The sequence below is a fragment of the Notolabrus celidotus genome, chromosome 10 (assembly GCF_009762535.1).
Source record: "Notolabrus celidotus isolate fNotCel1 chromosome 10, fNotCel1.pri, whole genome shotgun sequence".
Classification (NCBI taxonomy): domain Eukaryota; kingdom Metazoa; phylum Chordata; class Actinopteri; order Labriformes; family Labridae; genus Notolabrus; species Notolabrus celidotus.
This window is the reverse complement of record NC_048281.1, coordinates 26,616,527-26,643,090: the sequence shown is the minus strand read 5'-3', so window position 1 is coordinate 26,643,090 and position 26,564 is coordinate 26,616,527. Positions and strand designations below refer to the sequence as shown.

General features: G+C 38.4%; 2 protein-coding genes across 4 annotated transcripts; both read left to right on the top strand.

Annotated features, from left to right (window-relative positions):
• The first annotated feature begins 1,732 nt into the window (after window positions 1-1,732).
• zgc:101559 (uncharacterized protein LOC492776 homolog) lies at window positions 1,733-5,275 on the top strand. 2 transcript variants are annotated; one of them, XM_034693973.1, is made up of 2 exons: window positions 1,733-2,073; window positions 3,974-5,275. In XM_034693973.1, the coding sequence occupies exons 1-2, from the start codon at window positions 1,816-1,818 to the stop codon at window positions 4,406-4,408; spliced, it is 693 nt and encodes a 230-aa protein (XP_034549864.1). In that variant the 5' UTR covers window positions 1,733-1,815; the 3' UTR covers window positions 4,409-5,275. The 2 variants fall into 2 exon arrangements, with proteins under 2 accessions (XP_034549864.1, XP_034549863.1); XM_034693972.1 differs by having other exon boundaries at window positions 1,736-2,073; window positions 3,968-5,275.
• Window positions 5,276-6,611: 1,336 nt separating this feature from the next.
• Window positions 6,612-21,955, top strand: katnal1 (katanin p60 subunit A-like 1). Of its 2 annotated transcripts, none has more exons than XM_034693969.1 (11): window positions 6,612-6,704; window positions 7,511-7,684; window positions 8,196-8,356; window positions 10,262-10,427; window positions 10,524-10,651; window positions 10,751-10,856; window positions 16,291-16,449; window positions 16,560-16,686; window positions 18,283-18,417; window positions 18,529-18,655; window positions 20,373-21,955. In XM_034693969.1, exons 1-11 carry the CDS (start codon window positions 6,648-6,650, stop codon window positions 20,569-20,571), a joined length of 1,539 nt encoding a protein of 512 aa, XP_034549860.1. In that variant the 5' UTR covers window positions 6,612-6,647; the 3' UTR covers window positions 20,572-21,955. The 2 variants fall into 2 exon arrangements, with proteins under 2 accessions (XP_034549860.1, XP_034549861.1); XM_034693970.1 differs by lacking the exon at window positions 6,612-6,704 and adding an exon at window positions 6,822-6,923.
• The last annotated feature ends 4,609 nt before the right edge of the window (window positions 21,956-26,564 follow it).

Genomic DNA, 26,564 nt, shown 5'->3' with positions numbered 1-26,564 from the left:
AGTTTCTAGATTGATACCCTCCCCTGCTTAACCCTCTCGTCAGAGAAGCAACAGTGGTGTTCAAGGACAGGAAGCTCCTGTGATGCATGATAAGTATTATCCTCCATTTGTCAAGTTTTTACACACAGAAACATCCATCAATACAAGTTCTATTGCACATATTTTATTAGTTTGTTTTTTCTGTGCAGAAGAAACATGGTGGTGCAAAGTAGCAGCCTCCAGGGAAGTGGACCCTCTCCTGTTTGAATATAAAAGGCTCATATCAAGTTGACAAAACATATATTTACTTTCCACTAAGTCTGTTTAGATAAATTGTCGCTAATTACTTCCCAATGCACCTTTAAGTGTCTTTTTTTTTACTAATATCTATGTAACTAAATAAGCTTACATTTAGGCATTCATAGAAAAAATGACATAGTTTCACTTATATCATGCCACATACACTCCATCAGTACCCCCTGTGAATTTGAAAAGTACATGGTTTACTGGATAAATACATTTTATCCATTTCAAATGTAATATCATTTAAAATATTTTCCTAATTACAAATAGTATATTTCCTTGGCAAAGTTTTCTGAAATATTTTGACAATGACACATAAACATGTTGCAAAAGTTAAAGTTTGAATTGCAGATTTACATTTAACATTACATTTACATTAAATTCAAATTAATGAGGAGATTCTCTCAACTCATTTTTATTTATATATCACTTTTCATACATTCACTCTTGCAGCCCAAAGTGCTTCACAAAAGAACAAAGACAGAAAACTACAGCAACAGATACAATGATACAAGGCTAAAACAAGATAGAGGAATGTGATATGAAATACTTTAAAAATAAAATGATAAAATCTATTAAGCACACCAGCACAGCAATGTCCCGAGTTAATTACCCGCTAATTATCTGTTATCATCTTCATTTCACTACATGGCAGTTACTGTGTGACTTGGCAATATGTCTCTGTCCTGGGTCATTGTTTGTGATTCACACCGTCAATCTCACATCTGAATCGCACTGATTTTCTTATACTGTGTATGTTTTTTTTAATAACCTGGTGCAATTATCCTTGCATAACTTACATCACTATCTATTCATCAGATAGAAGTGTTCATAGTGTGTATATATCTGTAATATTTGCAATATTTTATTTTATTCTATTTTTATTTTATTCTATTTTATTTTGTCATTACTATTATTATTGTTATTATATATTTAACTATGTAAGTACATTGTTGTATTCCCCTATCCCATGTTGTTAGCTGCTGTAACAAAATAATTTACTCCAATGGGGGATCAAATTAAATATATCTTATCTTATCTTATCTAATCTTGTCTTAAAATAAAGTCAATCAATTAAATATAATAAAATGAATACCAGAAAATTAAAATAAAATAATTTGAAAATAATTAGATAGAATAGTAATAGAATAACAATGATGCTAAAACAATGGTCACAAAAGTAATAAAAGTAATAATGCAGTCCAGGGCTAAAAGGAAATTACTCCAAGTTAAAAGCCAGATTAAAAATTCTGGTTTCTGTGAAAGTACATCAAAATTATTTAACACTAATGGTACTTTTTAAACAGCCATTTTAAAACTAGGTTTCATTGTTACATTAATATCTTAAATATACAAAATGAAACATTTGTGTACAGAAAATGTGTCCTCCCCATAGACTGTATAAAATAGGTCCTTCCCATAGACTGGTACTTCCATCAGCTGTATTCTGGACATGCTCCTGTGACGTTTTCGCTCTCATGAACTCTCGCGATGATTTGTTCCCGTTACATTCAGACCGCGAGAAGATGAGCGATGGCAATAGAAAACAAACCTGGGGACGAATTTGATACCATTTTCAGTCAAAGCGACTCCTTAGAGCTCTCTTCACATCACGAATATGACACAGCACAGACTCGGATATTCAAGATAATAGTCATAGGTGATTCAAATGTTGGAAAGACGTGTTTGACTTATAGATTCTGCGGTGGGACTTTCCTGAAAAACCCAGAGGCAACGATCGGGGTCGATTTCAGAGAGAGGACGCTGGTGCTCGATGGGGAGAATATCAAGGTGAGAGAAGGCCCACAGTGGCATATTAAGAGGAATATTTTGTAACATTTTATCATGCAGTACTAACACAATAACAGCCTGAGTTACTGTGCATCACTCGACTTAGAGGAGACAGACTTGGGTCATGTTTTCAGACGTGAACGCTGCAGGGAGTGATGGAACCCCTTCAAAATAAAAGCCTGTCTCTTTAAAGTGTACGGTGGCCCTGATGGACAAAGCAAAATTACAAAAGATGAAACACTTTTAAAAAGTTGGATACAAATTAACATTTTGGAAAACATTTTTACATTCTACAAAAGAAAAAAAAAGAAAAACATTTTACAAGGCCAAAACAAATTTACAAAATTAAAAAAAACACATTTACAAGCAGTGAGACAATTTTACAAATGACAGAACACTTTTACAGTTCCTGAAACAAATTTACTTTCATTTTTAATGGAAAGGGAATGTACCAAGCATCGGAAGTGATCCAGTACCAAACGTAGTACCAGTGCCAAACGGAGTACCAGTACCAAACGGAGTACCAGTACCAAACGTCACTCCGTTTGGTTTCTCTCCATCCAACAAATTAAATGATCCCTCACTCGGTCACTCCCGGATCACTTCTGGTGTTTGATACATTCACTTTCCATTTAAAATAAATATAGATTTGTTTCAGAAATGGTAAAAGTGTTCCGTCGTTTGTAAAATTGTCTCACCGTTTGGAAAAGTGAATTTTGTAATTTTGTTCTCTTAAATGTAAATTTTTCTCCAACTTTGTAAAAGTGTTTCATCTTTTGTAAGTTTGTTTTGTCCTTCAGGGCCACTGTAAAAATATCCTATCATTTTTCTATTAATCCAGAGTGTCTTTTTTATTATTATTTTTTATTATTATTTTATTAGCATTCACATGATTTTACAATAATGGTGACAGATACATATATGAGCATGTTATGTTGTGGCATCAACAATGTACATATGATTAGATTATTATTATATTTTAATATTTGTTGATGTCAAACAGACATGTCAAATAACAATGACCACATTTGTGACTCCAGCTTTAACATAAAACATAAGGAAAAATAAATAAAGGTGAAAAATAATGAGAGAAGTTTGATAAAAATATTAATAATAAAAATATACATATACACAAACAGAAATATATTTCCAAAAACATATAGACATACAAACGTACACACATCCAAAATTAAAAAAATTGAAACAGCAAACCAAAACCAGATTTTTTAAAATAAATAATAAATAAAGAGCTCATCCTACCACACTACTTATTAATCCAGAGTGTCAATGTGCTGAAGACAAAACCCTACAAGAAAATCTGCTTAGCAAAATTAAACAAGTCTACAACTGCATAGACCTGAAAAATAGCTTAACCATGTATCTGTGGGTCAAAACAAGTCCTTTTTCACATGCTGGCCCCTTTGTTTTCCCATATTTACAACTTTTAAACCTTCAAACATAAGCCTATTATGTTATGTTATTGCTTAGTCAGTAGGAATTTCCCTATTTCATGGCGCTACAGCCGGAGTTGAGGGTGATTATCAGAATCAGATGTAGTATGAAGTAGAGAGAATGCTTTTGTTGCACGGTATACTTTAATTCAACGTCCAAAATGAGCCACATTGTAAAGCTTGTGCAGTTATTCATTCAGTGTGACACACATTGTTGTATTATGATTAAAACCCACATGCATGTTCATTAACAAACCCTGTCTATGTATGTCCATTGCTAAGAAATGTCCCAACAAATGCACTATTTCTCCTGTTTGAATAGTATTTACTACAAACTTAAGTGCTTGGCTGTTTCAGAAAACGTGTAATAAGTAATTTATTATTAAAGTAGTTTATCCTTGTATCATTATTTGGTTACATAAATATATTTTCTGCTCCGTCAGTTGCAGATCTGGGACACAGCAGGTCAGGAGCGTTTCAGGAAGAGCATGGTGGAGCACTACTACCGCAGCGTCCATGCCGTCATCTTCGTGTACGACGTGACAAGCCTCTCCTCCTTCGAGAGCATCCCTGAGTGGATCGAGGAGTGCAAACGACACTGTGTGGGACCCCTGGTGCCGCGCATCATGGTAGGCAACAAGTGTGACCTGAGGGACCGCCGGGAGGTCCCTACATCTGCTGCACAGTGTCTCGCTGACAGCTACAACTTCCCACTGTTTGAGACTTCAGCAAAGGAACCTACCGAGAAGGAACATGTAGACGCCATCTTTCTGACTTTGGCCTACAGACTGAAAAGCCACAAACCTTTGAGACTGAAGCAGCCAAGTGAAAACAGGCAGATGTGGAACCAGGGGGAGCAGGAGTCTGGGATTTGTCAGTGCTGAGGTCGCCTGTAACCTGTTCCTGCCTTCAGGAATAGTAATGCTGCTTAGACAAACATTGTTCTCCCTGAAGCTGAGACTGCACACTGAAATGCATCTTATTATTTGAGAAAGAAAAGAAGTAAAGTTCCTGTTGTTTTCCTTTTTGACTGTCTGATGCAAAGCACAGTTAGTGACACTATGGGCCTTTAAGTTTGCACTATAATAGATCAATATTTCAATGAAATGCATGAATGACTATGGAGAAATGCAGAAACTTGTAGCTTAACTCCCTCATGAAATCACAGAGTTGCAGGATTCACTCCTGTCTTATGGCAGTTTATATGCAATCAGCTGTCCAGTAGCATATATTATGTTCAGTATTCAATGCAGACAGTGTATTAAAAGGTTGATATAGATTTCAGTGTAAGTAATGGGGACCAATAATGAAAACTGAAACTGTGAAGAGAACTGTGTATACATTTTCTCTATAAAATGTCTTGAAAGGGTGCTTTAGTATTTTTCTTTGATGATTGCAGCATGAGTTTTGGTGCTGTTGCTGTATATGGACAATCACCAGCTATGTGTCAGCCTTTGCCTCCGCAGTACTATCGGAAAGAGCATACTAATGACAAACTGTAGCTGTTTTTGGTCTTAATGCAAATCCAAACAAGTCACTTGAAAAGCATGCATTAATACTTAAACAACTCTAATGCAGTAAGGTTACAATGGTGAGACTGTTTCACGTGTACAAAATTGCTTATACTTCCCAACAGTATAATTATGTGACACAACAGAAGCTGAAAATCATTAAAGGTTGTTTATCTGTACAATGTCAATTTCCTGTTCCTGTTCTTGTTCAATGTCCTTTAATAAAGCTAAGCAACACCACATGACCTCTTTTTATATTTAATAATCAATGCAAGTTTAAGTTTTATTGACTTTTATCACAACACATGGACAAAGTTAACAAGCAATAAAAAATATGTAGAAGCACATGTTACACTTTTGCTGTATAAGTGCATCTTAATTTAATTTTATAGTAGTTTTATTAGCATAGCATATTGCTGATCTGTAACCCAATCATTTGTGTATCTCACATAATCGGCTTTCAGTTTTTATTTTATTTATGTACTAATCACGATTTTAAATACGTCTATATAACTTTGATTGACATTTTAAATAATTTTGTTCTACTTCATTTTATTTTTTACCATATTTTTAATAAGGATTTTTAAAAAATGTAATCCTTCATCCATTGATTCACATGGACAGTAAGTCTGTTCATTAACATAGGAATTTTAAGACATCATTAAACTAAATCTGACAATTAAGCACGTATATTATAAGGTAAAGCTCAAGAACAGATATTAATCCTCCTGTTATGTTGCGGGTCAAATTGACCCTTTTTTAAAGTACATTTTAGGCAATATATGCCTTCCAAACCAGCTAAATGAGGAATAAAAATCTTGGCAGCATGTAACAGAAGAGGTGTTTCGTGTTAATTTATCATTTCATTAAAAAAAAAAAAAAAGTAAAATAAAATAAAATAAACAAAAATCTAAATCATGTAAAACTATCGTATTTATATTTAGGGCTTTCCAATATACATTAAAAAAAAGCTTTAACATTAATTTAAATGAAAAACGAGTGATTATCCTCTCTGAACCATGATCTGTGAGAATAAAGAACACCAATGTCCTAAATCTTGATTTAAATGGTTAGTAATGGAGTTAAAATTTAGATTTAAAAAAACATGTGTATTGGGATTTCCTGCATGTCTTCCGCCGCTCTCTCCCCGCATTTCCTGTCTCTCTTCAGCTGTCCTATCAAATAAAGTCAAAACGCCCAAAAATATAACTTAAAAAAAAACCTAAAATAAAAATAACAGGAGGGTTAAATTGAGCTTTTTGATGTTAGCTCAGCTTCTCTTTGCTTTGCAGTGTTTGGATTGTAGCGACGACCAGTGGCCAGCTGTTAAACTCTCATGATGAGTTTGTGGAAACCTGTAAACTAGCAATTCCTCTGGTTTTAAGCGTCACCGATTATTAATAATAAAACATAACAAATGTTGGAATTTAAAAATGGTCTCAAAAATTACTAATTAGTAACTAAATGTATAGTACAACACTTTTGAGTAATTCTATGTTCCTGACAAATGTATTTGATTAGACGGGTAACTCTTCTGGGTTGCAATGTTTACTAGATGTCCCTGAATGCACCACAGTCGTCTGTATTCTTCACGCGGCGTCTCTTTGCGGCCATGGTAACACTTCCTTCTGGACTTGAGAATCAACACAAACAAGAGCTTTTCACGCAGGTAAGACAGTCATCTCCACGTTTACTTGATATTAGAATGGATATATTTGAATGAAGTTCGATTGGTTTTGTCTACGCGCACATTTTAACATATGTCCCGAGGATTAAACCGCGTGTACAGTATTTATTGCTTGTTTGTTGTCTGTCTGTGGCCTAGCAAGCAAGCTAGCAAAGCTAACGATGAGAGGGTGGAGACAGAAACAACAAGCTTCATTGAATGGTACCTTTATTCAGTTGATTGTTATGTCGGTGATACACGTATAAAACCACAGTTCCTTACATTCGCTAGCTGAAATAACGAGCTTTGCTGTGTTTTATAATGTCTGAAAAGCAACTAACTTGTAAGACTTAAAGTAATTTACAATACAGATTTTAGACCTCCTTTAAAACGTTATATTAAAGGTGTAGTTGGTAGGAATGGGGTAAACAGCTATTCTTTTTCCCTGCTTGGTTTGGAAAAAAAGTCATACTACCCTATTGGTACTCATCAGTAATTAAACTAATTTGAGATTATGGTCAAATCTCTGTGTTTTTCAATGCCTTTGTATCAAGCAAAGTTATTATTCCCCTTCGTTCCCATTATCACGGACCAATCAGAGCTACTCGGCCTCTACTAGGTTTTCCTGATTGGCTGGGAAGCCGGCACTTCTTCCTCATAGAACAAGCATGAGAAGTAGAGGAAATCTGGTTGGTAGGGATAGTGTGGACATTCGAAATCTCTCGCAGCTTTAAGTCAACACTTCTTAATTTTAGTTCTCAGTCAAAGTACTGCTGTATTTCATTGTTGAATCATTTTCCTCACCACAGCTATTATTCAGCATGAACTTGGCAGACATCTGTGGCAATGCAAAGAAGGGCAGAGAGTACGCTTTGCTGGGGAACTATGACTCCTCCATCGTGTACTACCAGGGCGTCATTCAACAGATGCACAAGCACTGCCAGTCCCTCAGAGACCCTGCAGTCAAAGTCAAATGGCAACAGGTGAGTAACCCCCAAAGGACCCTGCTATCTTTACATAACCATTATCGCAGGATGCTCTGTCTAAAGTTCATCACTGATTCTGGATAACAAACTTTTCTCTTAATGCCAATGCTGTTTTTTTTTTTTTTCTTCTTCTTCTTCTTCTTCTTCTTCTTCTTCTTCTTCTTCTTCAATCTTTAATTTAAGCGTTTTCTTCTTAGTCAGAAAAATCAGGATATGGTAGCATCTGAAAAAATGGAAGTAAAGAAAAAAAAAGGTTGAGTTATATATTCACAGAACCCAAAAGTTTAAGCGTAAACAGATGAAAAAATGTTTTCAGCCTGCTTTTATAAGTGCTCAGTGTGGAAGCTCCTCTCAAGCACTCAGGCAGGGTGTTCCATCTCCTCGGGGCATAAATACTGAAAGCAGCCTCACCTGCTTTGGAGTTTGTTCGTGGGATAGTCAGAAAACCACTGCCTGTAATAACAATGCCCTGCTGATAAACTGCTCTCCTTCTTCTTTGTGTGCAAAGGTAATGCAGGAACTGACTGTGGAGTATGAGATGGTGAAAGGCATTATGGAAACACTGGAGAGCTTTAAGTCAGAGAAGCCAGCTGACATCCTGGCCCCTCAGTCTGAGGAGCCACTTGAGGATCCAGCAGTTTGGCCCCCTCCCATTGCTGCAGAACACAGGTGAGTTTGGAGGTGTTTTTTTCCCTGACTCCCGGCCTTGACCGTTTGCTGCACGTCCTCCCCCGCTCTCTACACCCCACATTTCCTGTCTTCCTTCAGCTGTTCTATCAATAAAGGCAAAAAAAAAAAAAGAAATAGGTCAGAAAATACTCTTCCATCTCTTCCATCACAAGCTGCTCTTCTTCGCACAGATGAAAGCAGCATAGGTGCGGTTTGAACTTCAAAGTTTGGGGGTTCACAAAAAACTGGCAGCCTAAATTACTGAGCCCATCCAGCTCATTGTGCACATCACTTTGCATACAGAGGCCTATGTTATGCAACATTAGACAACTGCGTTTGCACTTTTTTGCCTAGCCTAGTGCGACAGGAGGCACATTGTTTTCCTTTTGGCATAGATGTCCCCTATCTTTGAAAGTGACAGTTTCACAGTTAGCTCAATCCTTTTATAATGCATGAGCTGTCTCAACATGCTGTGAAGGACTCAATCAGGACACTGTGTCACAATCTGTTACTCAGACTTTATGATCATGTAGGGCAGTGAGGAGATGGATGCTTATAATTCAGGAGACACTAAAGGCATCATTGGTTAAGTGTTCTAACTGCTTTTACTTCTATTTTATTATTATTTTTAGTTTGTATCCAACTAATTCACTGTCTTAAATTTTATTTGATTGTTTTAATTTAATATTATTATTTTTCTTTTATTATTTTAATGTTCCTAATTCATCCATTGCACTTTTTCTAATTTTCCTGATGTGATGTCGTCCTTTTACTCTGAAAACGTCTTTTATTGCCCTTCTAATGCTTTTATTTACTTCTCTATTTTTATTTATTTGTATTTATTTATTTATTTTGATGTTTACCCTGAAAAACCTCTCAACAATGATTTACTGGTCCATTGTCACACCACTCCATACTGTTTAATTGACGTGTAGTCATTTCGGCATTGATCACATTTTCTCCTCCCTGTCTTTCAAATTGTTTACTCTGCTATTGAACTACACTTTGTAAACATTTGTTTTTAAAGGTGCTATATAAATAAAGTTATTATTATTATTATTATTATTATTATTATTATTATTATGAATAAGAATACAACAAGTTACATAAGGCAGCATTGGGAAAAAGATGCTAATATTTTAATATCAGAAGAAATTTGGCTTAAAAAATGGCAAACTCAAACCACATCCACTCATTCCCTTTTCTAGTGGGATTTCTGTTAAAAGAATAAAAGTAGTTTATTATCAGCCCCAATCAGAAGTCCAAATCAAGCATTTCTAGATATTCCTGCTGGAGGAAGTGTTCATTTAGGTCTTGCCCATGTTTTCAGCCTTTCCAATTTAATCTCAGTGATTCTGGATGTGACATTTGAGTTCTCTTTCACTTTTCTGTACCTCGGATAAATTCCTGAAGGTCTCAGTAAAGAGGAGACATACCTTTAGAAGATTTTCATGGCTGTAAATAAAAAAACAATTAACTAAATGCTGGCTTCAGAGGAACCCTCGCACCATTAAACTACTTACAAACATGATCAACTCTATTTACAATATGAAGGAAATTACTCACTCCTCGACTTCAAAAGGAGAAGGGGGATAAATTCCTATTTCTTTCTGTATACCTGAATGCCTCTGAGTCTACTGAGCACTATGCCTGTGTCTATTTTGTATCTGTTCCCTTTAATTACTGACTAACTGTAATGTCCTTGTCCTCATTTGCTCTATTTTTATTTAAAAAAACGATGACATTGAAAGTATGCAACAACAAAAAATACTCTTAATTCAAAATGAAAAGCCACTAATGGAGATGAATGACCGCCTTCTGATCCCATGGTCACCTCATGCTCGTGTCTGCAACTGCTTCCTACGATCACTCTTGTAAAGTTTGATCCTCTGTGTATGTCCACAGGAATCCGGTAGCGGTGAAGCGACCCAACAGTGCAGTGAAGCAGAGGAAGGAGTCTCCTGGTCTGCAGCATCGAGGGGCGGGACCTGGAAGCCGTGGCCAAGCAAACTCAAAACCAGAGCGGCCTGGTTTTAGGGACGCACGAGGCCCAAAATCCAAGGAGGATAAGGTCAGACAACAGATAATTGGTTGAGTGGATGAATAGATTGATATCTTAGGTCCTTACCCAAAACACAAGTGCATTTCTCCTTGTTTATTTCATCAGGGAAAGAAAGGGGTCGGAGAAACACCAGGGGATGTAGAGCACAAGAAGTTTGATGGTACAGGACATGACAGCGACCTGGTGGACTCACTGGAGAGAGATATCGTCTCCCGGAACCCTAACGTGCACTGGTATGGCAAACTCTTACAAACATGTGAATATGTTTTGCTCCTAGGGGGCTTTTTTCTTTATCTTAGCACTGCTGACTGATTTCTCTGGATGGACTGTAGGGAAGATATTGCTGACTTGGAGGATGCAAAGAAGCTGCTGAGAGAGGCTGTGGTTCTGCCCATGTGGATGCCTGACTTCTTTAAGGGAATACGGCGACCCTGGAAGGTATGTGCTCACTTTTAGCTTTCTTTAGTTAACTTAACAAAAGGAAAGAAATCAGCTAAGTCATGTTTTCCGCAGTGAGCAGTCTACATTTTTCTGCACTCAAGGTAAAACTTCAGATAGATTTAGAACCTGCTAAGCAGCTGACCTTTAAACATTCAGCCATAATGCCTCACATTATAAAACTGTAACACCCCCACTGTCTTCTGCAGCTGTTGTAGTAGCTGAGCATAAGTGTAATCCAAAGTCAACACACCTATGTAAGACCTAGTTAGTTTTACACTTAACTTTGTTTGCTACTTTGCTCATTATTTTTTTTTCATTAAAGAGAAACTTATCACATTTTGTATCATGTGAGCAAAAGACACTTTTACTTGACAAAGATAGATACACTATATGCTCAAAAGTATATGGATACCTGACTATTACGTCTACAGTGACTGCAATGACATTGTATTCAAAAACATAGACTTTAATATGGAGTTGGTCCCCCTTTTGCAGCCATAACAGCTTCCACTCTTCTTGGAAGGCTGTCCTCAAGATTTTCGAGTTTCCGTGGGAATTCATTCTATAGACCGTTTATGAGGACAGGTACTGATGTTGGACGTGAAGGCCTGGCTCAATGGGGTTGAGGTCAGGGCTCTGTGTGGGCCAGTCAATGTTGGACGTGAAGGCCTGGCTCAATGGGGTTGAGGTCAGGGCTCTGTGTGGGCCAGTCAATGTTGGACGTGAAGGCCTGGCTCAATGGGGTTGAGGTCAGGGCTCTGTGTGGGCCAGTCAAGTTCTTCCACACCCAACTCATCAAACCATGTCTCTATAGTCCTTGCTTTGTGCACTGGGGCACAGTCATGTTGGAATGAAAAAGGGCTTTCTCCAAACTGTTGCCACAAAGTTGAAAGCATAAGTGGCCTGATTGAAACACCTGATTTCAATAATTAACAGGTGTGGCCAAATACTTTTGTCCATATACTGTACTTTGTAGCACACATCAATAGGAAGCCTTCTTTGATAGTACACTGGCGTTTACCCAGAAAAGCCACATGTAATGAGATTTAAAAAAAAACATCAAGATATAGTGAACTTGCTTTATAACCACTTTATTTTCTCCACTGTGTATTTTTCCTGTCATTTGTTAATACTCTGGAAATGTTTAGTTGGTATTTATATGAATCCCCCGGTTTCAAAACACTTCACCCACCCCCCCATTCAATACAGAATCACTTTCAGAATCCTTTTATTAGTCCATAAAGCGCTCAATGGTTCAGCTCCTCATTATATTTCTGACATGCTCACTGGCTATAATCTGACCCGGCCCCTTAGGTCATCAGATGGAAGACTTAACCATACCCAGAGTCAGATCAAAGTCTGGTGAATGGGCCTTTAGTTACTGCATTCATTCTCTCTGGAACAAACTGCCTGCTGACCTAGGATCCATCATCATCAGCATCACAACTGTCTGTGCTTTTAAAACTAAACTCAAAACCTCTTTATTTTCCAGAGCGTATGAATAGTTACACTGTGTGTGTAAATATGATGACTCATATGACTGGCAGCATGTGCAGCAACACTTGCTGTATATAGAGAAAATAAGGAATTAAGTACATTGGAATACATGGAAGGGTAAAATGGAAGGATCAGCAATGCTAATGTTGGATGACTTTGTAAACATTACACTGTGACTATGGTAGTGTCACGCCTATCCTCCTGGGATCCCCCCAAACAGACACACATATGAATAAACATGATTTTATTTTTTTTTAAATCTACTAACATCGTTCCTTCAGAAACTCCAGTTAAATGCTGGCACAGATGTTATCACTATTGTGCTTGCCAATGCTAATGCACTGTTAACATCTATCTCAGACTGTAATGTGAACACCGGTACCCACTAATGTGTTTGCATCACTTAGTATATATCATCAGTTGCCCTGCTTTGCACTGCCCCTCAGTATGACTGTGTTAAATGACCACTTAGGGGAGTTTTTTTCTGCAGCAGCCTCTGTTGATCATCATGTGAGACCTCTTACCCCTGGGCCAACCATGTGAGGATCAATATTGGTTGTTACAGCCACATAGTGCCTTAATTGAACTCTTGACTTAGTTTCTGAGAGCCTTTTTTTAGATAGCTGAGGATGTTGTAAAATCAGGGATCAATACAGACCACAGAGATGATTTAAGTTCATGATTTTTTATCATCACACATTTTGGCAGTTAATATTTCTTTCATTACTGTTGATATTTAGAGCTGTAGAGGTCTATGTAGTCTGCCTTGTCAATCCTCATTAGCAGGACATAGAACTATCATGCCTGGCCCCGCACTAACCTGCTTCTTCTGGGATTCTGATCAATGCATGACTGTCTTATTTTGGAAATCAGTTTACCCCACCATGCAGGGAATATAACACACATTAATGATAATAATAGTAATTCATTTTATTTATAGGCGCCTTTCTAGAGACTCAATGTCACCTTACAACATAGCAATAATAAAAGCAACACTCAAAAGTAAATAAATACATAAGTACATTAGAATAAAGATACAATACTAGAAAAATGAAAATGAGGAATTCATTCCAGTCCCAAGGAGACAGATTAGAGTGAGTATGCTTGGCGGAAAAGGTGGGTTTTTAGGCAGGATTTGAAGGTGGTGGGAGAGGTGGAATTTTGTACGTCCAGGGGGCGAGAGTTCCAGAGGCGGGGGGACGAGCGGCTGAAGGCTCTCGACCCCATGGTGGTGAAGCGAGCAGGTGGGAGGGTGAGTTGGATGGAAGAGAAGGACCTGAGACTACGGGTGGTTACTTTTGTTTGGAGGAGGTCAATGAGGTACAGAGGGGCTCGGTTGTTGACGGCCTTGAAAGTGAGGAACAGAATCTTGAAAATGATGTGGTATTTAATTGGAAGCCAGTGGAGTTGCTGCAGGACAGGTGTGATGTGGCTGGTGGAGGGAGTTCTGGTGATGATGCAGGCAGCACAGTTTTAGCCCATATAGACTCCATATAGAGGCCATATGGGACTACAATTTGGAAAGTCTGCCTGGTCGTTTTGGGGGTTAATTCAATCTTCACAGCAACAGACACAAACCAGATGTAGAAATGTCAAAGACGGCAGCAGCAGTAGTCTTTTTTTTTTTTTTTTTTAAGTTATATTTTTGGCCTTTTTGCCTTTATTTTATAGGACAGGTGGAGAGAGACAGGAAATGTGGGGAGTAGAGAGTGGGGGAAGACATGCAGGAAATGATCAACCGGCCGGGAATCGAACCGGCGACCCCTGCGACGAGGACTGTAGCCTCTATATGTGGGGCGCTTAGACCGCTAGGCCACCAGCGCCCCAGCAGCAGTAGTCTTAATGTTTATATAATACATGTGTAATGGGTATGGCAGGTGAGTATTAACATCAGTAACATTTCAAAGAGACTCAGATGCAAAGGATAACATGAAAAAAGGAAAGCTGGAGAGGAACAGCGTCAAAGTGAGCTGATTGTGGGGAGCACACAGTTTACTAAAAGGCAGCTTATTCATATGCATGGCTAAGCACAATAATAACAGCCTCTCATATTTTTCAAATACCAAAGTTCACCCTGTGCTCATCCAGCGATGATGATGATACTGAACAACTGCATTATCCTGAGCCTACAAAGGCAGGGTTGTGTTGGCTTCCACGTCATCTTTTCAGCCCTCTAATTAAGTGTAGCTCTGACATTTATGGGAAGCGCTTTGACTAAACGGCTACAAATTTGTTTTTGGCATTTACTCTTTGTCAAGAAAAAAAAACCACGCAATCCCTTTGAAAAACTAAAGTTCAGGGGCTTGTATTGGTATTAGTATCAGGGGCATGGCTGTTATTTGGACGCTACTTAACACAAGAGCGCAGCAGTAAAGCTTGATAGTAGCTTCAGATTGAGATCATTAGATGGAAGCTGAAAAATGAAGAATCTTCAAACGATCTTCAAACAAAACATTAGCTTCCTGTTTCCTTTCTGTGATGTAAACACACGTACTGAGGTAGATTTCCCAGCTAACCCGTAACTCAGTGTAACATTAATGCAAAAGAACAATAACTAACAAAGTTGTTTGTTGTTGGTATCAAACAGAGTTCTGCACTCTCTTGTTTATCCGCCCTTAATGCTCGCCTCCTGACTTATTTGTCTCTAATGGACAGGAATGATGGCCAGAGCTCGCAGGACTTAATCTCTGAAGAATGAACAGTAATTGCTGTTCCTACCTGCTAATGGTCAGCTTACACTCTGAGTCATATTTGATGAATTTGAAAGCTTACATAGGGGAGTTTAAATGCAGAAGTTGGACAGTCAAATCAGTGTTTTTAAATCAGCATTAAATGACTCCAGCTGAACTTTTTATTTTATACATTAATTAATTAATTAATTGCACGATAACACTACCAAGTTTGGCATGGTTCCAGGCCGTTATATATCATCCTGCATTTTGAGTTTGTTTATGGATTTCCATTAATTAATTAAAGGCAAGAAGAGGAACCGTTAAAATGTATTTAGTCCAGTTATCAGGCTGCAAAGAGACAAGGATGGATGCTAAGGGCTACCGTTTCCGGGCCAGTGGCCTCTGTATTTGGGGCACACACCCTAATTTTTCAGCGAATACAGCATCTCATCCTTACATGTATTTATTTCTAAGATATTTTTTGGAGCTTTAGTCGTGCCTTTTGTGTGAGAGAGAGTTGGAAACAAGGAATGGAGATTTTGGAACGACGTGTATCAAAGAACTGAGGATGGGAGTCAAACCACCACTTCAAGAACTGTAGTCATGAGGCAAATAATCTAACCTGAGTTTAACTTGCACCCCTCATCCTCTCATTTTTTAGAACAAATAAATAGGATATGTAAAGATTTGCTGTCTGTGTAGGTGCCCTACATTGTTCCCTCCCTTTAGATATCCAGAATCTATGAATATGAAACTTCAGTCAGCCTGTGAATGTGTGAACAAACTCTGTACCTATTTTCATTCTGAACAGGGGAGATTAAATGTGTGGATGATTGCACAACATTCGAACAATGAGATGGGGCTTTAATAGACATACATCAAGTCACAATGTTTGCTAAAACAAAGAATAAATCTGTGGTACAGAAGATAATTTCTTGCAGATCCTTGATGCACACTGTTAGCAAGTCCTGGCTATTTCCTGAGGATCATTGGCTTATTATAAGAAAAAACAGAAGGCACCTTTAATATGGTTTGTCTTTGATTCAGGCTGCTGGTCATAAACTTCCTGATGAGATACCTGGAATAAAAGTAAACGAGCCAGGTTACATCAGTCAATCAAAACCTTTATTGCACTGATTTTTTACTGTCTGAGAAGATATGATGTATTTTACACTGTTGGAACTTAGTTAGCCCACGGTCCTCTGTTTTCAATCTGACTGTGTGTATTTCTTTATTCATCTGTGTGTAACTTTCTCTCCTAGGGCGTGTTGATGGTCGGCCCCCCGGGGACAGGGAAGACCATGTTGGCCAAAGCTGTGGCCACAGAATGTGGGACTACTTTTTTCAATGTGTCCTCGTCCACCCTCACCTCCAAATACAGGGGCGAGTCAGAAAAACTGGTCCGGCTGCTGTTTGAAATGGTAAGCTGATGCACGTAAAAGTTGCCTGTTCAGGGTAACCTCACAATATCAAAATAGATGTCTCAATATGTTGTGGTATGGCAGAGGAAACACTCTTTTTTTCTGTTCAGGCCCGGTTTTATGCACCCACGACCATTTTCATAGACGAGATTGACTCAATTTGCGGCAGGAGAGGAACATCTGATGAACATGAGGCCAGCCGCAGGGTCAAATCAGAGCTTCTGGTTCAGATGGATGGTGAGTGGAATAGAGATGTGGGGAGGTGAGGCTGTGAAGTTACAGCATGAATTACAGAGCTGGGAAACAATTAATTTTTTAATGCCAATTCATCATCGGATGATTTCCAAAGATAATGTGTGATTAATTGCAAATTAATTTTTCATCTGGTGCAGATGTAACTTTAAGGGATATTTTCTACGTTTTTAATACTCTTAGCTGCATGGGGGTGGACAAGTATGCTTGCATTATGCAAATGCATGATTGTTATTATTGCAATAATCCAGAACAATGACGAAGACAAACCTCAAAAGGTAGTGGCTGTAAACGACAAATCTGCGAGCTAGCTGGTAGTCCTGGTTTACATGAGTCTTCCTGATGTATCCGATGCAATCATCCACTCCAAAGTCGTTGTAAAGTATTAAAAAACAAACAACTTCATTCCAAATGTGTCACAAATCAAATATCTGCAAGATGTTTACAAACTGAAAAGACGACGCGACACGATAGGACACGGTAACGATACGATACGATGTACTTTATTGTCCCCACAGGGAAATTTGTCTTTGACATAAGTGCTGCATATGTTACCTGCTACTACAAAAATCACCACAATGACACAAGAACACATAAATAAATAAGAAAAAATACAATAAATAGTACACATTCATACAACACACAGCATAATCTTAAAGAGAGAGCACCATAACACTGTCCCAACCCTAACAGGATATTTAATATTTAAAATTCTAATAGAGATCGGCACAAAGGAGTTTTTAAAATGATTCCATTTACAATTGGGGACTCTGTACCTTCTTCCAGACGGTAAAAGTTCATACTCAGAGGAAAGGATGTGCAACGGGTCTACAAGTATTCTCTGAGCCTGCCCAAGAACACACTGCTCATAAATGGCCTGAAGGGAAGGGTTGCCAGTCTTCCCTATGACCTTCATGGCAGTCTGCACCAGGCGAGAGAGTTTGGTTTTGAGCTGAACAGAGAGGTTACCATACCATGCTGTCATCCCATACCTAATAACACTCTCCAGGACAGCCTGATAAAACAAAAACATAGCCTGCTGATTCACACCAAACACCCTGAGCCGACTTAAAAAGTACAATCTCAAGTAAGGTAAGAAAACTGTGACTCCACAGCTAGTCAGCCTCCACCGACTCCACCAACTGTCTATGTGCAACACACAACTCTATCTTAAAGCGACAGTGACTCAAAACCTCTTTATCAAAAAAGCAACAAAAATAGCCAACACAATAACCAAAGCCCGAATCCTACAACAATTTCCCATGCTTTACAATTAGCATTTCTTAATGAGCAAAAATGTTTAATTAATCAATAAACAGTTATTAATTAACAGTTACACAATTTTGCCTCATACAGTGGCATGATAGAGATTTAGCATTAAACCCTTATTAACACATTAACTTTTACAGCCCTAATAAATTACTAAGTGACTACCTGCAAAGCACAGACTCAGTATATTTCATTGCATTTGGCACTTTGTGATATTAAACCTTGTGTTCTGACGGAATCTACTTTGTTACCAAAATGTGTCCCATTATTAAACCAAACTTCTAACAGTGAGTTTGTGTCTTATATGTCCAGGTGTGGGGGGAGCCCTTGAGAACGATGACCCCTCTAAAATGGTCATGGTCCTCGCTGCTACGAACTTCCCCTGGGACATCGACGAAGCCCTACGGCGACGACTGGAGAAGAGGATTTACATCCCGCTACCCACAGGTGACTTTCCCCACAACAAACTACATTAACCTCCACTGAGTAGTAGCAGTCTACTTGAGGTTGCACACAACAGTCCTGATATCTCATTAATGCTGTTCATTGTGTGTGCAGCTGTGGGTCGAGTGGAGCTTTTGAAGATCAACTTGAGGGAGGTGGAGGTTGCCCCTGACGTGGACCTGGACCTCATCGCTGAGAAGATCGAAGGGTACTCTGGTGCCGACATCACCAACGTTTGCAGGTCTGTGTGGTAGTGTGTAGCTTGTATCCAACACTCCTTTTACAGCCAACACATTAATATAAGGGTATTTGACTAAAGACTTAAAAAAAGAAGCTTCCATTGGAGGGTTTCTTGGGCATTTTTGGATTTAAATTATGTCTTTTCAAACTACATTCATGGCATTATTTGTTTTTTACATTTATATAAAATGCTCAGCTACATGGAGCTTGTAGGAAAATGCCTCCACTATTTTATCTTGCTGATCATGCTTTGATGACTTAAATAATAACAGTAATACATTTTATTTATAAAAGTGCTTTAAAAGTTTCTCTGAGACACTTTACTAAAAAATAAATTATACAATAGATAAGCAAAAGAAAGCAAAGCAAAAAAACGTGTTCAATCAATTCTAGGTTAAAAGCCTATCTAAATAGGTGGGTTTTGAGTCCGGATTTGAAGTTGGTGAGTGAGGGAGAGAGTCTGGGGTGTTGAGGGAGAGAGTTCCAGAGGGTGGGGGCAGTGACAGAGAAAGCCGTGTCCCCCCAGGTTAGGTGCTTGTGTTTGGTGAGAGGGGTGAGGAGGTTAGCATTGGTGGAATGGAGGTTGCGGGTGGGATTGTATGGTTGCAGAAGGTCTACATGGCACTACATCAGTCACAGGAATCAGATCTTGATCTTGAATCTGATTTTGTAGATCATTTATGGAAACACCGTTATACCAGGAATATACATCACACTGGTATGTGCAACACCGTCTGTTTTGGGAGGGCATTCAGAGGCAACATGGTTTGAACTGTGTTCCTGGGTGAAGACCTTCATTGCATCCAGCAATGTGCAGTTTCCATGCAGATGTGTGGCTCTTTTTGGGTCCCATCTGATGTCGCCTCTCTCCAAGCTATCCGTACAGTTGTTGAGCTCAGCTTCCGGTAACGTTGACAGTTTCAGTTAACTGCCCGTGACCAATTCGCAGAGACTTGCGCTCTCACCCTCTACTGGTTGCTTGTTTTAAATTGAAGAGCCTTTTAATCAAACCAGCGTTCCACAAGGCTTATGTACTTAAAAATGCACAACCCTTTTCTTTAAATGCACAATTATGACTCATCAGGGAGAAAAGCATTATAAAGTAGCACCACCAGACTGGACCGAGTTGCTTTGTGTCCAGCATGTTCTATGCAGTGAAGTGGTAGCTTGCTTTTAAGATGACAAAAAAGTTATCAAAAGGGAATTTGATATTTTATACACCAAAATGTTCGAGACTTAAATGAGGTGCCAGATGTTATACAGGCTGTTTATTGAGTTGAACACTTCTCCCCACCATCCTGTCTTTGTCCTTGGAGTCATTTCTGCCCAAGCTATGCGAGGAATTGTAGATATTTTTTGTTATAAAAGTTGTCTCTGCTGAGCTCTGGCTTGTATCATTTTGTTGACCTTGTATGTGTGTGTTTATCATCCACACACACACACACACACACACACACACACACACACACACACACACACACACACACACACACACACACACACACACACACACACACACACACACACACACACACACAGAGCCTTTTAGCCTGCAGGGCTGTAGCCTTGTTGCAGCCTTGACTTCATCCATTTTGACAGTAGTAAAATTCTTAGTAGAAATATGATGTGAAATGTATTTTAGGGCACATGCTTATAAAAAAAACCAGAAGTTTTTCATATGTGTGCCCGCTCTGCTTCTGTCTTTATATGAACATCAGGGATGCATCCATGATGGCGATGCGTCGTCGAATCCAAGGCCTGTCTCCTGAGGAAATTCGAGCTCTGTCCAAAGATGAGCTGCAGATGCCTGTGACCATGGAGGACTTTACCCTCACTCTCAAGAAGATCTCCAAGTCGGTCTCTGCTGCAGACCTGGAGAAATATGAATCTTGGATGGCTGAGTTTGGGTCAGTATAAAGAAAAGGTACATGGAGGCAGAGCACTGAGAGGAGGACACACAGCTTTGAAAATGATGACAGCCTTGAAGAGAGAAGCACTTGAGAATGTATGAGACCCAGGCAGCACTTCAGGGGTGGAAGTTATACATGGGAACATATGAACTTTCAGTGACTTCACTCCTGCCCCTCCACATATTCTCCCCTTGTTGTTGTCCCCAACCAAGCTGCTGACTGACTTAAGTGACCTGTGAAAGAACATGGAACTTTTCATGTAAAAAGTAGACCTGGGAATGCACTAGTTTTACTCTCATCGTTGGCCTCTTGCAAGATCATTTTTTATCCTGTTGTAAATTTCCCAACCTAACTTTATTAATGCAAACTCTTGATCATCTGAGATGCGATCATTTTGATTATCTACACTCCTCAAGTCCTCTTTGCTCCTTTTGTGGGAAATGTTCATCCAAGAAAACCAAAAAGTAGAAAACTAAATTTTACACTGCTGGGCTTTTTTTTTCTGCTGCCAAAATTCAGTAGCCGGAACTATGGCGAATTTTGCAGCATGAGTGGTCTTTTCAAGAGACCTGAATAAAATTTTTAAAACCCTCATAAAGCTGCCTAGAACATGCAGTTACAGCAGTATTATACTGAGAGGGGTTGAGATGTTAAACTTTAAGGTGCAAGACACAATGTTTATCTGGACACCCAGCTGAGAATACCTGAGCTGTCGGTGTTCTCCAAACACTGACTTGTTTTGGTTGACATGCTAAAATCTGCTAACCAAACCACTACTGTATCTCTTTTGTTCAAGTTTTGGAAAGTTTTATTCAGTTCAGTCACAAGGATCTGAAGAACAATTTGCTTATACTTGTGATTCTTGCAGGAGGCCCTTTGTCTTAAAGAAATGTATGCTTGAGCACTTTTAATTTAATGTAATGTATCTCTGCTGAGAGCTTATACTACTGACTGAAAACACTTGAAGAACCACGATGTTATCAAGGGACCGACTATGTTTGTGCTTTTTTTTATATATAATTTGTCTGCCGTGTTATTGCTGTTGAGTCAAATAAATGTTGTAGCACACCTGTAGCTTACAAACTTAATCCACACCCACTAGATGGTTCCTTTGTTTTAAGTTATCTGTCATATTGATGTTCATAACAGAGCCAGGTTGTGTTTGGGAATTATACCTGGAATTTGACTCTCTTTAGTAGACTGTCATTTAAGTTGACAGTCTTAAATGAAGACAGAGGAGCAAATGATTGACGCATTATTAACTTGATCCTGACTCATTCTATAACCTGTGTATGTTGTTTTCATTTTATTTTTTATAAAACTGGTTTTGTGTTTAACTTCAGGCTGCCTCAAATCTTAAGGACAAATAATAAACCAATTAAAACTCCAAAGACTTTGCACCACTGTTTCCCAGGGATATTTTGGTACTCATTTCATAATTCCTGCACTATTAACTTGTCATGGTAATTGTCTTTTCTTGTTAATCAGCTTCTACATTTAATCTCGCCAGAATCTGACCACGATGCTGAAGCTAGCCACATACTCAGTACGGCAAACAAATCTTTAAAGGTAATTTAATTAGTTCTTTCCAGAGCGTTCAATCACGTCACACTACCTCAATCAACAGATTGAGTTTGCTCATGGAGATGGTGTGTTGACATTTTCAATTGAAGAAGAAATCATTCTGGTTGTACAAATGTCCCCCGTAACAGCTGCTGTCAACACATCTGTCTCCCTGATGACAAAGCAAACCACACAAAAGCTCTTTTTATATTGCATGTCCTCAATTGCACCGTAAGGAAATTTCACGTTGGTATGTATCTATTTATTTTTTTAACCTTCCTGTTATGTTCGTTTCTCTGGAACAGCAATATTCCTGGGTCAATTTGACCTGGGGCATATTCAATTATCCAGAAGTGTTAGAACCTCAAAAAATCCCAATACACGTATTTTAAATCTAATTTTTAACTCCATTACTAATCATCTAAATCAAGATTTAGTCCACTGGTGTTTTTCAATTCTCACAGATCATGGTTCAGTGAGGATAACTCACTCATTGTTCATTAAAATCAATGTTAAAACTTTTGTAATGTACATTTGAAAGCCCTAAATATAAATACAATAGTTTTACATGACATAGATTTTTGTTTATTTTATTTTAAATTTAGACTTAGACTTAAAAGGGGTCAATTTGACCCGCAACATAACAAGAGGGTTAATATATTTTGGGGCTTTTTCACCGAAACGTGGGGGAGTAGAGGGTGGGGGAAGACATGCAGCACATGGTCGACCGGCCGGGATTCGAACTTGCGACCTCTGCAACGAGGACTCTACACATGGGGCGCTTAGACGGCTAGGCCACCAGCGCCCCGATGTATTTTTATTTTTAAACTGAATATGGAACAGCGTCATGTTGGGAGTCCCAGTGTGTAATTTACATTATGTTTTGGAAGTAAGACACAGCACGACATGTGAACACAAAGCGGGAGCTTCACAAACGCACTCACACAAAGCTATGCATGTCTTGCCGGGTCTGCTGTTTTACAGTGAGCCCTAAATACGCTTTGTTACTACAGCTGATTCTGGATTAGCAGCTGAACAATTTAGTCCCACCATTACACCTCTGTGCTTTTACTTTGAAGGCCACACGTTACAGGGGTGTGAATATCCCACTTTGACCTCATCCCACCTTATAAATGTGGCTAAAGTTAGCCTGACCTGCAGATTCTTTGTACGTATCCCGACTGCATCAATGTAGATTTATGAATTAAGGTATGGCGGTTAGTGCAGCGGGTAGCACTGTTACCTCACAGCTAGAAGGTTCCTGGTTCAAATCCCCAGCCGAGCAGGTGCCTTTCTGTGTGGAGTTTGCATGTTCTCCCTGTGCATGCGTGGGTTCTCTCCGGGTACTCCGGCTCCCACAGTCCATAAACATGCACACCAGGTTGTTGGTCACTCTAAATTGCCCGTAGGTGTGAGTGTGTGCGTGAATGGTTGTCTGCCTCTCTGTGTTAGCCCTGTGATAGGTCGGCGACCTGTCCAGGGTGTACCCTGCCTTCCACCCAAAGCAAGGCTGGGATAGGCTCCAGCCCCCTGTCACCCCTAACGGGATAAGTGGTCAAGATAATGGATGGTATGGCGGTTGATACTTACGTATGAATCTTTGAGCTGCAATTGTCCAAGCAGTCTTCTCTGTGGTATTTATTTATTTTAATTTTTTCAAATTAGATCCAGGACTGGTGGCACAGATATCTGTAATCAGCCTTTATCGGCCAATTTGATATATCAGTCAGACTCTCATTAAAGGCTCAGACTAACAAGATCAGATTGATATTGAATTTGCATTACTTTGCTGAACTATTGTTTGGGCGCCATAAACCTTAAATCTCAGCTGTGATGTGAGAGCACTAAGATGCTCTTAAAGTTATAGACTCCTGACGGTATGTTGGGTAATTCAGAGACTCCCTGGATTCCATTGTGAAGAACTATTTTGCTGCCCTCTAATGATGTGTTATTCGATCGAGATGCTCTCTTCTGGCATCCCACTAGGAAGCGATAAAATTTGTCTCTGAATGTTTTATCCATCATCTGGTATCTTAAAGCTCTCTTGTGTCCATCAGCCAGCCACAGAGGTATTAAATGCTGGAGTGTGAAAGTATCTCAGCAACAAACTGAGATCTTCTAAATTACTCCGGTTTCCTCTGTGATTTTGATTTGCAGAAACACTGACATGTGAATCAGTTGTTGTATCTTCCTGACTTTTAACTATCTGTGTCTTGATTTCTCACCTGCTTGGACCCTAACAGACGAGTAAGCTGGTCACTGGGTTTGGGTCTGTGTTTTCGTCAGTAAGTATGACAGATGGATGAGTCACATCCTCCTAACATTAGTATTGAACTGCATTTGATATCTAGACTGATCTTCAATCAAATTTTCAAATTCAGGGCTACACAGATGGGTTGAAGATGCAAATCAACCATGCGCAACTACTCTGTCTCTATCTCCATGTCATCTAAATCGTGTTCACTCTTTTCTAGAGGTTCAACTAATTCATTGGAGGGGTCTTCCTGTGAAGAATTCAACTTAGGCGCCAAGGAGGATTTTCCACAACCTGGCAACCCACATTAATCCATGAATCATTGGTAAATTATTCAGTAAGCATGAATGAGACCATTGATTTGTGCTTATAAACCATTTAAAGTGATGCACCCTGCCTCTTTGTGACCTCATGAAGAGGAAGAACTGTTGTGATTTATTGTGCCTTGCCAGAAAAAGAGGGATATTGGGAATAACTTTATTACTGTCATCATAATATCTAAAGCAGGGGTTCCCAAACTTTTCAGCCCACAACCCCCAAAATATAGGTGCCAAAGACTTGCGACCCCCACTGTCCCGCAAAGTGGTTTAACGTCGCTTCATTTAGCTGGTCCTGCAGAAAATTACCCTACCTATATGAGCATGTGTCTGTGTTTCCTGTGCTGTTATGAATTCACCTACTGCTACTGATGCTTTTGATAATTAACTGTTCACTAACTCTAAACTTAGGAGTCATCGGGCAAAAAGAAAGGCAGAAAATTCATTACATTTTCTATTTTCAAGGTTTTATTTCAAGTTTAGCTATTGTTTTTGTCCATATTTTTTCCTATAATCGCTAAAATTTACTATTTTTAGATAATTATGAAAAAAAAATTCTGGAAGACTTCTCATGACCCTCTCACACTTTAAGAACTCCTGATCTAAAGCACTATTCTGCAGTGCAATTTACAAATGATTAAAATAAGTATTACCATGCTCCCCTCATTAACATGTCTACTCCACCGCATCTGATAGGCGAATAATGTTCTTTATATTCAATGGATTCAAAATTATAATACACAAAAAAATAGATAAAGATCATAAAATGGTGCATCAGTAAGGGCCACTGAAAAAAAAATACATTAAAGTCTTTAACTATTATTATGAGAAAAAGTCAGAATTATGACTTTAATCTCAGAATTATGACTTTAAATTCAAAATTCTGACTTTAATCTCAGAATTTCTGACCTTAATCTCAGAGTACTGACTTTAATTTCAAATTTCTGACTTAAATCTCAGAATTATGACTTTAATCTCAGAGTACTGACTTTAATCTCAGAATTATGACTTTAATCTCAGAATTATGACTTTAATCTCAGAATTATGACTTTAATCTCAGAGTACTGACTTTAATCTCAGAATTATGACTTTAATCTCAGAATTATGACTTTAATCTCAGAATTATGACTTTAATCTCAGAATTCTGACTTTAATCTCAGAATTTCTGACCTTAATCTCAGAGTACTGACTTTAATCTCAGAATTCTGACTTCAATTTCAAATTTCTGACTTTAATCTCAGAATTATAAATTTAATCTCAGAAGTCTGACTTTAATCTCAGAATTACAGACTTTAATCTCAGAGTACTGATTGTAATCTCAGAATTATGACTTTAATTTTAAAATTATGATTTTAATCTCAGAGAACTGATTTTAATCTCAGAATTATGACTTTAATTTTAAAATTATGACTTTAATCTCAGAATTATGACTTTATCTCAAAGGACTGACTTTAATCTCAGAGTACCGACTTTAATCTCAGAATTATGAATTTAATCTCAGAAGTCTGACTTTAATCTCAGAATTATGACTTTAATTTTAAAATTATGACTTTAATCTCAGAGCACTGACTTTAATCTCAGAGTACAGACTTTAATCTCAGATTTATGACTTTAATCTCAGAATACTGATTTTAATCTCAGAATTATGAATTTAATCTCAGAAGTCTGACTTTAATCTCAGAATTACAGACTTTAATCTCAGAATTATGACTTTAATCTCAGAATTTCTGACTTAAGTATCAGAGTCTCGACTTTAATTTCAGAGTTATTACTTTTTTCCTCAGAATTCTGACTTTAATCTCAGAATAATAATACAAAAACAAGTTAACCCTAGTTTTTTTTTTGTGGCCCTAATCCTCTTCCGTG

What these genes read in the sequence shown, in the direction of transcription:
- katnal1 (XM_034693969.1), top strand. Translation starts at nt 6,648, where the DNA reads ATGGTAACACTTCCTTCTGGACTTGAGAATCAACACAAACAAGAGCTT. An exon ending in AACAAGAGCTTTTCACGCAG is followed by an intron (nt 6,705 to 7,510) that starts GTAAGACAGTCA and finishes TCCTCACCACAG; the next exon opens with CTATTATTCAGCATGAACTT. An exon ending in CCCATTGCTGCAGAACACAG is followed by an intron (nt 8,357 to 10,261) that starts GTGAGTTTGGAG and finishes GTATGTCCACAG; the next exon opens with GAATCCGGTAGCGGTGAAGC.
- zgc:101559 (XM_034693972.1), top strand. Translation starts at nt 1,816, where the DNA reads ATGGCAATAGAAAACAAACCTGGGGACGAATTTGATACCATTTTCAGT. An exon ending in TCGATGGGGAGAATATCAAG is followed by an intron (nt 2,074 to 3,967) that starts GTGAGAGAAGGC and finishes CTGCTCCGTCAG; the next exon opens with TTGCAGATCTGGGACACAGC.